Here is a 12,996-nt window from a genome sequence, read left to right as displayed (position 1 = left end):
AGGCTGATATACTTACTTAACCCACTAGCCAAAGCAGTGAATTGACCTCATCCTCCCGATGCCCTGGCTCACCACTCACGATGTACACTGCCAGGTCTTCTCTCAGCATCCAAGACTCCTTAGCAATTCCTTTTCATCAATTCTGCCCTTATAAACGTGGAGGGGTACTCTCTGCTCCGACTCACAGGATAAATCCAATCAGCCAATTAGCCTAGTCTAGCCCGAAGCTATCTCCCTCCTTTCCAGTCCTCTCCACACGGCAGTAAGGAGACTGATGATCTGGCCCCATAGCAACTGCTTTCAGCAGTTCAAGCGTGGGTGCCTTGTTTGCCCTCAAGGTAAAGCCATAGTCACCTGGTTTCAGCTACAGTCTACCTTTCCAGGCTCCTCTTCACGTGCTCGGCTCATTCTGGAGCTCTGTGTCCTGTTACACTTATGAGCCTTTGGACATGGCAGCTACTCCCTCCTCCAGAAAGACTGTCTAGATCACCCTCCCAACCTGACCACCTCCCTTCACCTGTGTCACTTATCAGTCCTTCAGGACACCATATAGATGTCATTTCTTCCCCAACTGAGTTATGCTCCTGTGTACAAGTTTCCATGTAGTTACCCTACCTTAGTCCTTGTCACACTGTACTGCAATTTCCTATCTATGTTTCTGCCCCCCCCAACTAGACTATAAGCTACTTGTAGGCAAGAACCATGCCTGGGCACGTAGTAGATGCTCAAAGAACAAATAGATACTTTGGACAAAATATGGACGTCTCAATCATTCTCATTTCTCTTGTCTGATATAATTCTTATAATTTTGGTCTCTTATGTACTAAAGTCACATTACTTGCCACCAACATCACCTATCCCTCTGCCAAAAACGGTAATGGCAATTAAGAATTACATGTATCCTGGGAATTCCCCGCAGTCCAGTGGTTAGGACTCTATGCTTTCACTGCCATGGCTGGGGTTCAGTTCCTGGTCGGGGAACTAAAAGATCCCGTAAGCTGAGCAGAGCAGCCAAAAAACAAAACAAAAAAAAAAGAATTACATCTATCCTAAGATGATAGGGAGACTTTTCATGTACACTTTAGTATTGTTTGAAAGTTGAACAATGCAAACAGATTGCTTTGCTAGTTTTAACGATAAGTACATTTTATTTTATTTTTTTTAATTTATTTATTTATTAATTTATTTTTGGCTGCACTGGGTCTTTGCTGCTGTGCCTGGGCTTTTCTCTAGTTGTGGCGAGCTAGGGCTACTCTTTGTTGCGGTGTGTGGGCTTCTCATTGTGGTGGCTTCTCTTTGTTGTGGAGCACGGGCTCTAGGCACGAGGGCTCAGTAGTTGTGGCTCGCAGGCTCTGGAGCGCAGGCTCAGTAGTTGTGGCACATGGGCTTAGTTGCTCCGCGGCATGTGGTATCTTCCCGGACCAGGGCTCGAACCCGTGTCTCCTGCATTGGCAGGCAGATTCTTAACCACTGCACCACCAAAGATAAGTATATTTTAAATTTAAAAATTCAGTCATGCTGGGCTTCCCTGGTGGCACAGTGGTTCGAGCCCTGGTCCAGGAGGATCCCACATGCCGCGGAGCAAATAGGCCCATGAGCCACAACTACTGAGCCTGTGCTCTAGAGCCCGCGAGCCACAACTACTGAGCCCGCGTGCCACAACTACTGAAGCCCATATGCCTAGAGGCTGTGCTCCACAAGAGAAGCCACCGCAATGAGAAGCCCGCACACCTCAATGAAGAGTAGCCCCCACTCACCGCAACTAGAGGAAGCCCACGCACAGCAGTGAAGACCCAACATAGCTAAAAATAAAATTAAAAAAAAAAATTCAGTCATGCTGAAAAATACAGTTTACATACATATACACACATGAAATACAAATTTCTTTGCCCAAACAACCATTGCCAGGCATTTCCAAATATATCTGTCCTAACACAAATATTTTAAAACTTCTTGATTCTCTTTGCTAAGAAGAAAACTATCTCAAACTAAGCTGATATGTAGAATAATTCATTAGCTGTCTCAAGCAGCAAATATCCAGCTTTTGGGGGGAAATATGTGGTAGATTTTTTTTTTAAGTGGTATTAATAGCCAAAGAGAACTATCTCCCTCCCTCTGAGGGATAACATTTAAATTATCCCTTAAGTAGACCCAAGTATATTGCTAAAAAATTAGTATGGTTAGAGTTTTGCAGTGCATTTTATATTTTTGAAAAAAAAGGAAAAAGAAAAGAGATAAACATGCATAGTCTCCTATAATCCAGATTTCCTTTCCAAAGCACTGATTTCCAGGCACTTTCCTACTATTAGGTTATTTTATTTTATGGTTCACATGAAAACAGAATTTTAAATCAAAGGACAGACTGCACTGTGCAAACCAGAATTGCTCATTTTTCACAAGTCCCAGTTCCAGCAGGAGAGCTCTGCAATTTGTTCTCAAGGAACAGGATTTTTTTTTCCCTTTAACCCTCCCCTAGACTCTCCTAAGTACTTCCCCATCACCTCTCATCCAACAGTCTCAAAGCACTTCACAAACAAGCACTGATCTTTATGCTTTCTGTGGAGCCGAAGGCAAGCATCACCACACCACTTCATAGATCGGGAAAAAGGAGGAGCAGAGATGAAGACTTGCGGGACACTAATAAATGCCGGATGAGGCAAGCCATACGGCCCCGGCTTAGCCCTTCCAGGCTGTCTCATCCACCTGGGTGGGCCCATGCCATTTCTCCCAAGGACCCGTCGGGTATTTTAATGAATTGCAGGAACCCACTCTCAGTTTTGGTTGTGCAAATAGAAGTACAAGGGGAATAGCTTCCCGTAAAGGTGCTGAATTTTCTTTTGCTATTGATATGAAAGGAAATATTTAGTTTCCTGTTTCTCAAGAACCAAAACTCTGAAGCCCTGCATGGGACAGCCAGAGCACCCCCAAAGTGGTCAATACCTAATTCTCTTTGTTTCGTCTCAATTTCATTAAAAATACTTTTCACTGAGACATAATTCTGTTAGACCCCCAAATCAGAAAACTGATATTACTCTTACTATTTAATACCTTTACAAATTAATTTCTTTAAATTAAAAAGAAAAAAAAACTCCGGACTTAAAGGAATGGGGGGAATCACTAGACATATATGAAACACCTGCTAGAACAGACGCTTCGTTCATAATAGTTTCTGGTGCGTTTACAGCACGGTACTGTGAGTCATTGGCTCTTAATGATTCTCAATGTGAGTAACATGAAATGTTTTAGAAAGCAAAACCTCCATCAGTGATAGGGGAAATATGAGTAATGGGGAAAAGAGGGACTGTGAGCTACTAATACAGAGGATGAATTTTTTTACAACAACATTTGTTTAGTGTTGGGGAAAAAAATTTTAATTCTAGCACTAGCATTCATTGATTGGGTGGGTCTGGTCTATAAAATGGAAATAAACTCACAGGGTCCTTGTTAGGTTATGAAAGGATGCATTTAAATACCCTAATCAAGGTGTGTCAAGCACTTAACAAGCTGGCTCTCTTCTGTTTTCATACTTTAAAAGATGGAGGGAGAATTTGGGTTCTATGCATGATTCCTCAGAAAGGGAGGGAGCAGGAGTATTTATTACAGTGTGTGGCGGGGAAGACTGATCTAAAAAACCATGTGGCGGCAAAAAGATGAAACAAGAATGCCAAAGATATTGATGATATTGAAGTTGGGTGATGAGTACATAGGGGTTCATCATATTCTAAGTATGTTTGAAAATTCCTATAATAAAAAGTACAAACAGTAAAAATACATTTTGATGGTATTAACTTGAAAAAAAAGGACGAGAAGGAGAGCTCTAGAGTCCCAGACCTGGGATTGAATCTCTGCTTTCTACTCTGTGAACTTGATAAGTTATTTTACCGTTCTGTGCTTCGATGTACTCTCTTGTAAAAGGGGGTAATGAGGATGTGGCCAGTGCAGAGATGTGCCGCTCAGATCCTTCTTCCAGAAGGGACTCCCTGCCCATCTGGTTAGCGGACAGCCTCCTTTAGGGTACGGTCTGCTATTTATTTTATATATTTATTTTTGGCTGCGTTGGGTTTTCATTGCTGTGCACGGGCCTTCTCTAGTTGAGGCGAACAGGGGCTACTCTTCATTGTGGTGCGTGGGTTTCTCATTGCAGTGGCTTCTCTTGTTGCAGAGCACAGGTTCTAGGGTGCACAGGCTTCATAGTTGTGGCACGCAGGCTCAGTAGTTGTGGTGCATGGGCTCAGTTGCTCCACAGCATGTGGGATCTTCCCAGACCGGGGATCGAACCCATGGCCCCTGCACTGGTAGGCAGATTCTTAATCACTGTGCCACCAGGGAAGTCCTAAGAAATAATTCTTATTAAAAACTTCATGCCAATGATTAGAATGGTGTGTTCAAAGTTTTAAAAAGAAACCACAATATAGCTAATGTGATTTTATAGTTTAAATGTGAACAGGTCTGAGAGTCCGCCTGCCGATGCAGGGGACGCGGGTTCGTGCTCCGGTCCGGGAAGATCCCACATGCCGCGGAGCAGCTGGGCCCGTGAGCCATGGCCGCTGAGCCTGTGCGTCCGGAGCCTGTGCTCCGCAACGGGAGAGGCCACAACAGTGAGAGGCCCGCATACCACACACACACACACACACACACACACACACACACACACAATATATATATATATATATATATATATATATATGTATATATAAATGTGAACAGGTTTTAATAACTTTTGCAGGAAGAAATTGGAAGTTTCATCTATTTTGCTGTTGGCAGTGGTAGTATGAATACAGTGCTAATATTAAACAATTGAAGTTGTTAAGATTTACATAGCCCATCGACAGACGAATGGATAAAGAAGATGTAGTACATATATACAATGGAATATTACTCAGCCATAAAAAGGAATGAAATTGGGTCATTGGTAGAGACAGAGATGGACCTAGAGACTGTCATACAGAATGAAGTAAGTCAGAAAGAGAAAAACAAATATTGTATATTAATGCATATATGTGGAATCTAGAAAAATGGTACAGATGAACCGGTTTGCAGGGCAGAAATAGAGACACAGATGTAGAGAACAAACGTATAGACACCAAGGGGGGCAAGGCGGGGGGCTGGTGGTGGGATGAATTGGGAGATTGGGATTGACATATATACACTAATATGTATAAAATAGATAACTAATAAGAACCTGCTGCATAAAAGTAAATAAATAAATAAAATTCAAATTAAAAAAAGAATTACATAATTTTTTTTTCTTTTTTTTTTGGCTGTGTTGGGTCATTGTTGCTGCGCGTGGGCTTCCCATTGCAGTGGCTTCTCTTGTTGTGGAGCATGGGCTCTAGGCACAAGGGTTTCAGTAGTTGTGGCACACAGGCTCTAGAGCACAGGCTCAGTAGTTTTGGCACACAGGCTTAGCTGCTGCGTGGCATGTGGGATCTTCCCAGACCAGGGCTCAAACCCGTGTTTCCTGTATTGACAGGCAGATTCTTAACCACTGAGCCACCACGGAAGTCCTGAGTTACATAAATTTAGCATAACTTTTACAGATAAGGCTTATGAGTTAAAAGAATCAATATTAAAAACTTGTATATTCCCAACTAACTCTTTAATACAATATACATATTTGGCCCTTTATTATGACTTTTTAATTGTTTTTACCTAGACACATCACTAGGCTCAAGCTAGTATGACTATATGTTACTAAATCAGGAAACAAATATTGCATTACAAACACTAATTCCAGAAGACTTCACACCCACATTCCAAAATCTAATTAGATTAATTTCCCAGGGCATACGTGTATTCTTGGTAGCTTGCAATTTTTAAGTGTCAAAATAAAGCCTTATTTTTAAATGTGGGTGGTGTTGATGAAACAAGTATGAGTAATACTTGCAGGAAACACAATATTAGCTTTAGCAAGGAAGTGGGTGATACTTGAATAGTCCTTCAAAGAGGCACTTTCCATGTCGCACCAACGTAAAGCAAGAGTTCTAAATGTGGTCACATGGTAAGCACAGACAAAACCCCTTACGGTGCTTGAAACACAGTTTTACCTACCAAAAATGCAATGTTCAGGATGATATCTGAAGTATAAAGTGAAGGCAACAAGCTGATGGGTAAATCTCCAACCACAGAATAACCTGACCGTCCCTGTTTTGTTTAATATCTACTAACCAGAGAGACAAATATCATATCGCTTACATGTGGAATCTAAAAAAATGATACAGATGAACTTATTTACAAAACAGAAATAGACTGGGGATTCCCTGGTGGTCCAGTGGTTAGAACTTGGTGCTTTCAATACTGTGGGCCCAGGTTCAATCCCTGGTCGGGGAACTAAGATCACGCGTGTCCCGAGCTGCACGGCACAATAAATAAATAAAGACGAACAAAAACAGACTCACAGACATAGAAGAAAAACTTCTGGTTACCAAAAGAGAAAGGGGGGGGCGGGGAGGGATAAATTAGGAGTTTGGGATTAGCAGATACAAACTACTATATATCCGTAAAAAAGATAAACAAGAAGGACCTACTGTATAGCATAGGGAACTATATTCAATATCTTGTAATAACTTATAATGAAAAAATGTGAAAAAGAATATATATATATGACTGAATCACTTTGCTATACACCTGAAACATTATAAATCAACTGCACTTCAATTACAAAAAATAAAGATAAAAAAATAAACTAATTTTTAAAAAAATCGACTAACCAGAAAAGACGGTGCAAACCCTGTTTTAATAGAGAGGTAGGGATGACAGAATTAAACTTGATTTGGTCTATTTTTTGAGGCAGTTCTGCTCTGCTCAGCGAAGTTCCAAGAGGGATGTCTCCCCTGTTGGTCTTGCCATGTTTATCCCAAACAGAAATCTCTGAAGGATTAAAGAAGAAAGAGCAGGAGAAGAGCTATGAACTGTTGTTAGTACTCTACACCATTTAGTACTGGGCAGTAAGAAGAGGTACTAATTCTCCAAATCCTGCAACTATTAACAGTCCATTAGGGCTTCCCTGGTGGCGCACTGGTTAAGAATCCGCCTGCCAGTGCAGGGGACACGGGCTCGAGCCCTGGTCCAGGAAGATCCCACATGCTGCAGAGCAACTAAGCCCGTGTGCCACAACTACTGACCCTGTGCTCTAGAGCCCGTGAGACACAACTACTGAAGCCTGCGAGCCACAACTAGTGAAGCCTGCACGCCTAGAGCCTGCGCTCCGCAACAAGAGAAGCCACTGCAATGAGATGCCCGCGCACCCCAACTGGGCAATGAAGGCCCAACACAGCCAAAAATAAATAGATTAATTAATTAATTAAAAAATTATTTTTAAAAATGGTCTAGAGGGACTTCCCTGGCAGTCCAGTGGTTACGACTCCTCACTTCTGAACTAAGATCCCACAGGCCGTGCAGTGTGCCTCCCTGCCCCCCAAAAAGAGATCTAGACTGTGTATTTGTGAGGAAGCAGTATAAATCTCTGGACCTTCTGCCCAATTTTGCTGTGAAACTATAACTACTCTAAAAAATAGTCTATTTAAAAAAAAACGGTGCCTAGAATTAGTTTTTTTTAATGTTTACAACTGCCAAAGTGCAGAAAGGCATTAAAACTACCCTCCCATTACTTTAAAACAGCAAATGTTAAGACAAAATGAAAAAAAGGATTCATTCATTTATTCAATAAATATTTCTTTCTTTCTTTTTTTAAAATATATTTATTTTTGGCTGCACTGGGTCTTCGTTGCTGCTGGCGGGCTTTCTCTAGTTGCAGTGAGCGGGGGCTACTCTTTGCTGTGGTGCGCAGGCTTCTCATTGTGGTGGCTTCTCTTGTTGCGGAGCACGGGCTCTAGGCACATGGGCTTCAGTAGTTGTGGCATGTGGGCTCAGTAGTTGTGGCTTGCAGGCTCAGTAGTTGTGGCGCACGGGCTTAGTTGTTCCGCGGCATCTGGGATCTTCCAGGACCAGGGCTGGAACCCAAGTCCCCTGCACTGGCAGGCAGATTCTTAACCACTGCCCCACCAGGGAAGTCCCTCAATAAATATTTCTTGAACTCCCAACTGTGAGGCAGGCATTGTTCCTGGTCCAGTTAGTAGACAACTCTTTCACTGTTGCCTCTTCAAGGTGCACACCACAATCAATGTCACTATATTCAACAAATTGTGGAATGCACATTATATGCCTGTCCTAAAAACATAGGTTTAAGAAAAAAAATGAAGTACAATCAACACAGGTGGCTTAACATAGTAATATGTTAACCAATATGTAGTATTCGGGTCTCTCTGTTTGCTTTCTTGCTGTTATTATTTTGGGCTACTCCATTTCTTATTAGCACCAAAAGAAAGATGGCAGAGAGGACACTAGGAGATAAAGGTAGATTCTATCACTGAGTAAATTTTTAGCCACAAAGAGTAGAACAGTTATAAGGAAAGCTAAAATTTCCAATAGACTTTTTCTTACTTCACATGAATGATCAAGCTTACAAAAAGTTGAGCTGACACTTCAATAACTTCTCACTTCTTTCTAACATGTAGGTACAAAACCAAAAAAAAAAACAAAAATTCAAATGTAAGAAATTCTTGCTTTGCCATTTCTCCAATGACCAGTCACAATTTCAACAAGTCAGTGAAAACTATTTAGCCTATTAACATGACTTTTTAAACAAAGTCTTGAGTAAATGCATTTTGGTTAATTTTGGTACAGAAACAATTTTACCCTAATCAGCCGTTTATACTTTGTTATAACTTCTGATATAAAATAGAAAGCCCTTATTTTAATACAATCTAATCCAATAAAGTTATTACAAATTATGGGTTTTGAGTCCATTTTTATGATTGCCTGATAACTTCCTGACATTTCATGATATCTCAAAAATGTCCTAGGATATCAAAGTTTACGCCTATGGAGAGGTTAAAAAAAAAAAAAGAAAAGAGAACGGTTTTACTCTGTCTACAAAGCAGGATGTGGCTAAGAACAGGCCTTTAATGTAAAGTTAGAAACCTGTCGTTTTGAAAAGCCTGCATGAACGTTGACTGGCATCCTAAAATGTGTGTGAAACTTGATGGCATTTGTGAAGGTCTATGAAAGCTGCAAGCACCTATTACAAAGAGCTCGTGGCTACCCGAACCAGATCTCCATCTCTCTCCATATAGAAGCACCATTCTGCCAAGTTAGGCCTGAGAGCCCCATCATTATCTCATTACCTATGTGCATGATCCCCACAGCCACCATTCAAGGAAAACCTTCAATCACAGCCCTGTCAGGCTGCCCACTGCTGCCCAACGCACCACACAACACTGAGTCTCTCACCACCAGAGAACTGGAGGTTTATTTTTCAGAATCCTTCATTATTCTGATTTTTTTTAAATCTCAAATATTAATAAAACAAGGCAACTGGAAACAGACATTTCATTCCCCTTCTACTTCTTGGAATTTAAACTCAGATTTTGCACTTCTCTTAGCACAAATTATGTGATCATTCTTTTCCCTCTATTAACCTCTAAGCCACTCAAGGGCAAAGGGCAATACTCTACTGGAATGCCTTTTTCTTTTTTTTAACTCTTCGCTGACACATACTTGTATAGAGGCAACGGATGACTCATTCTTCCTCATAAACTTAAAACCAAGTGAAAAAAATTCTCAATTAGTTTACACACCTTCTCCCTTAAAAATCTTTTCCAATTATTTTCACTGTAGGAAATTTCAAACATAGACAGTAGAAAGCATAGTATCACAAGTCCTCCTGTACCCATCACCCAGCTTCAACAATGATCAACTCCCAAGCACGTTCCCTTCATCGACATCCCCATCCACTACCATCCCAAATTCTTTTGAAGCAAATCCAAGATTTCCTTTCATTCATATATATTCCAGTTCCCACTGATTTTCAACAACTCCCTGTCTTAGCCTTCCTTCCCACCCTCTACTTCCAAAAAGAAGTGTACAGAATAATACAGGTGATTGTAGCTATTTTCTGGTTTTCTTCTCTTAGCTACCCCCCCTTTTCTGGATCACCTTCTAATAACGTTCACCAACATCACCGTGAAGTGCCCACCATTGTGTTCAGTACCCTTAACTACAGCCTATTTCACTTAGAAATATATTGTATTCCCCCCACCCCAATAATCCCTTTCTCTAGTTTGAACAAGTGAAAAAAATCGTGCCAAATTTTCTATTCTCTTGATTAAAAATTACTTCTGATTTGCTCCCCTCATCCCAGAAAAGGTAAAATGAGCCAAAGGGAGTGGAGAAGGAATAGAAGAAGAAAGAAATTCAACACTTAAAATGGTAGATTCTGCCTAATTGGCCTGTGTAAATACTTAAAACCATCTGTTACTTTATTTTTAAAATGAATATTTGTAAACATCAGTCGAAAATTGGAGTCCCTTTTGATAGAGGATGTTTATAAAATGAGTTATCTTAATGTAAGGGAGCTATTGCCTTCAGGATTTTGGTTTTAATACCAGTGGATGATTCTGAGCCTAAGAAATGGTTATGTAAAAACAATTAAAGCAAAAAAAAAAAATAAGGGAGGATGTGCTGTTTCTATAGCTGCTCTAACCTTGTTTTATTTTGACGTGAGATTTCCTCGCCTCAGCTCAAAGAGCAGCCACCACCTCACGCTTTCTCCTCCACGCCCTTTACAAATGGGATTCCGAAGGGAGGCACTTTCGAGTTCATCATGGGAAACGTCTCATCTTGAGAACACTTCAGGGCGATAATTGAGATTTCATCTACTCCTCCCTCTGGACACTGCTCTGCCCATCCCTTGCCTAGTGATTGCCTCAGGAATCCAGAGGAAGGCAGGGAAACAAGCTCCAGTCCAAAAGCCACAGCCTCTCCTCCCCGAGGACGGCCTGTGCACCGTCTTGGCATCCTCCTTGCGCCTTGGTCCGGGGAGAGGAGCTTCCAGACAGCACGCTACTTGTTTATCCATCCGCGCCCCAGGTTAAGAATCCCGGCGGGGCGCTCCCTACCCCAGTTTAGACTCTTTCCTCTGAGCAGTTAAAAAATATAAAATCTACCCCGCGCATGCCTCTTCCTGAAGGTGCTAACACCAGATCTCCCTCTAACTCCGACTACTTTCCCCTCCAGGCCAAACGCCGCAGTCCCCACATCAAATCGAGAGGATCTGAGCTGCCCCTCAAAAAATCACAAGTGCACCCCTAAACCACCACAGGGCAAACGTCCTCGCCACTAGGAGGAAGACACCAGTTCTCGCCCCTGCGACCCAAAACCCAAGACCCGAGACCGGCCCCGCCAGGGCCGCCCCGCCCCCCGGAGGAGCGCCCGACCCACCCGCACCTCCACGAAGAGAAAGCAGCCTAGGACCTCGGGTCTGGGCGCCGAACACCGAACGCAGCACTGAAAATCCCCGGGCCTCCACGCCCCCACTGAGTCGGCCCGCGGCGCATCGGTTACTCGCACCGGGGGATTAAGGCTCTTCCCAACACACACCGCTGGCCTCAGGGCGCCGAGGAGAGGGAGTCCTGAGCCTCCGGCTCAGGCCGCGGGGGGACCCAGATCCGCGCCCCCTGCTCGGGCCGCCGGGGACCCACCCCAGCGCCCCTCACCTCCGAAGAGCGAATCTGGCTCGCACCTCCTGCTCAAGCCAAGGCCGACGAGAGGCTCCCGGACCTGCGCCTACTCCCAGGCCGCCGGGACCCCGACCAGAGCGCGGTCGCCTCCACCCGGGCAGCCCGGCCCGCGCCCCCCGCCCAGGCGCGCCAGGCACCTTCCCCCGCATCCCGGCGGGCCCAGCCCCTCACTCACCCAGAGCTCGGTGCCCCAGCTCATGGTTCAGGGGGCGGGAAGGGGCGCGCCGCGCGGCAGGCGCGGCTCTCCGGTCCCCTTCCCAGGCGATCCCTTCGCCCCTCGAGATCCCCGCGATCGAGGAAAGCCCGTGCCCGCGCGGTCGCCGCCTCCTCCGGCTCGCCGCTCCTCGCCTTGAGTCTCCTCGGCGGCTCCTCCTCCCCTTCGCTCCTCAGCAAAATGGCCCGAGGAAGCAGCAGCCGCGGTCGCCGCAGCGCCCGCCAGCCCGCCCGCCCCACAGCCGGAGAGCAAGGGGAGGGGGAGGGGCGGGAGGGGCGGGAGGGGCGGGACTGCACGCCGGAGGCGGGGTCGGCCTGACAGCTCGCGCACGCGCGCGCCCCGCCCCCGGCCCCGGCCCCACCTCCCGCTAGGCGCCCTCCGCCCCGCCCGCGTGGCCCGGGGGTCCGGAAGGACCCGGAGGGAGGAGGGGGGTCCGCCGGGACTTGAAGGCTCTGACCTTCTCCCCGCCACCCCACCACCGATTTTTTTTTTATTACTTATTAGCAACCACACTCTCTGCTCTTAGGACAACCACTCGCCTTTGAACATAGCTGGCCCCTGTTATTACGGGTGCTTTGCAGAGGCCTGAGGTTGCTCCCCTGCGCCGAGCGCCGCTTTGAATTTCAGGACCATACTTTTCCCTGGCAGCCATTCACACCGACCGGAGTTCGCTCAGATGGTCTTTCCCCACCGCCCGGGAACCGTGGAGGCCCGAGGAGCCTTGCAGCCTTGCAGCCTTGCGCGGTGGGAGTGGGGCCTGGTACGGTGCTGTGTGTGTACTGCACACAGAGGGACGTCGAGGCGAAGAGCGGCCAAACAGCTTAAAGTTTGATTCCTGGGGAAGGAATCCAGGGGCGCACAACCAGTGATTTCCAACTTGTTCGGCCAAGAAACTCTCAGACGTGAAATCACGTTGCCGCTTAGTGGGTAAAAGGAAAGGCGCTGGGTCCACAGATGACGCGTGGACCAGCCTCCCGCACTTACTAGCTGGATGGCCTCCGACAATGCCTCCACCTCTAGAAGCTCAGAGCCCCCGCCTGACAAATGGAGTTATTTAATAACGTAGCCATCTTGCCGTGTGCTGGCGAGGATCAAGGAAATGAGCACCTGTTACCTGGCCTGTTGTTGGTAAACTGAGAGCTCATTTTTCAGTAGATACGGACTCCTTTTTCTCTGTATTTGGAGGGTCTACACAAATAACAT

The 12,996-nt window shown here is 45.1% G+C and overlaps 1 protein-coding gene across 7 annotated transcripts in view; it reads right to left on the bottom strand.

Annotated features, from left to right (window-relative positions):
* Positions 1-12,047, bottom strand: part of FNBP1 (formin binding protein 1) — a 137,755-nt gene extending 125,708 nt beyond the window's left edge. For all 7 annotated transcript variants that reach the window (XM_082624236.1, XM_082624234.1, XM_082624235.1 and 4 more), the window contains exon 1: positions 11,755-12,047. In XM_082624236.1, coding sequence (XP_082480362.1) covers positions 11,755-11,778 — 24 coding nt within the window. In that variant the 5' untranslated portion in view covers positions 11,779-12,047. The remainder of the gene's footprint in view (positions 1-11,754) is intronic.
* Positions 12,048-12,996: the final 949 nt, after the last annotated feature.

Source organism: Mesoplodon mirus (assembly GCF_964341445.2).
Source record: "Mesoplodon mirus genome assembly, chromosome: 1".
Classification (NCBI taxonomy): Eukaryota; Metazoa; Chordata; class Mammalia; order Artiodactyla; family Ziphiidae; genus Mesoplodon; species Mesoplodon mirus.
Note: the sequence above shows the minus strand (reverse complement) of the source record. Positions and strands in the feature narration are given on the sequence as shown.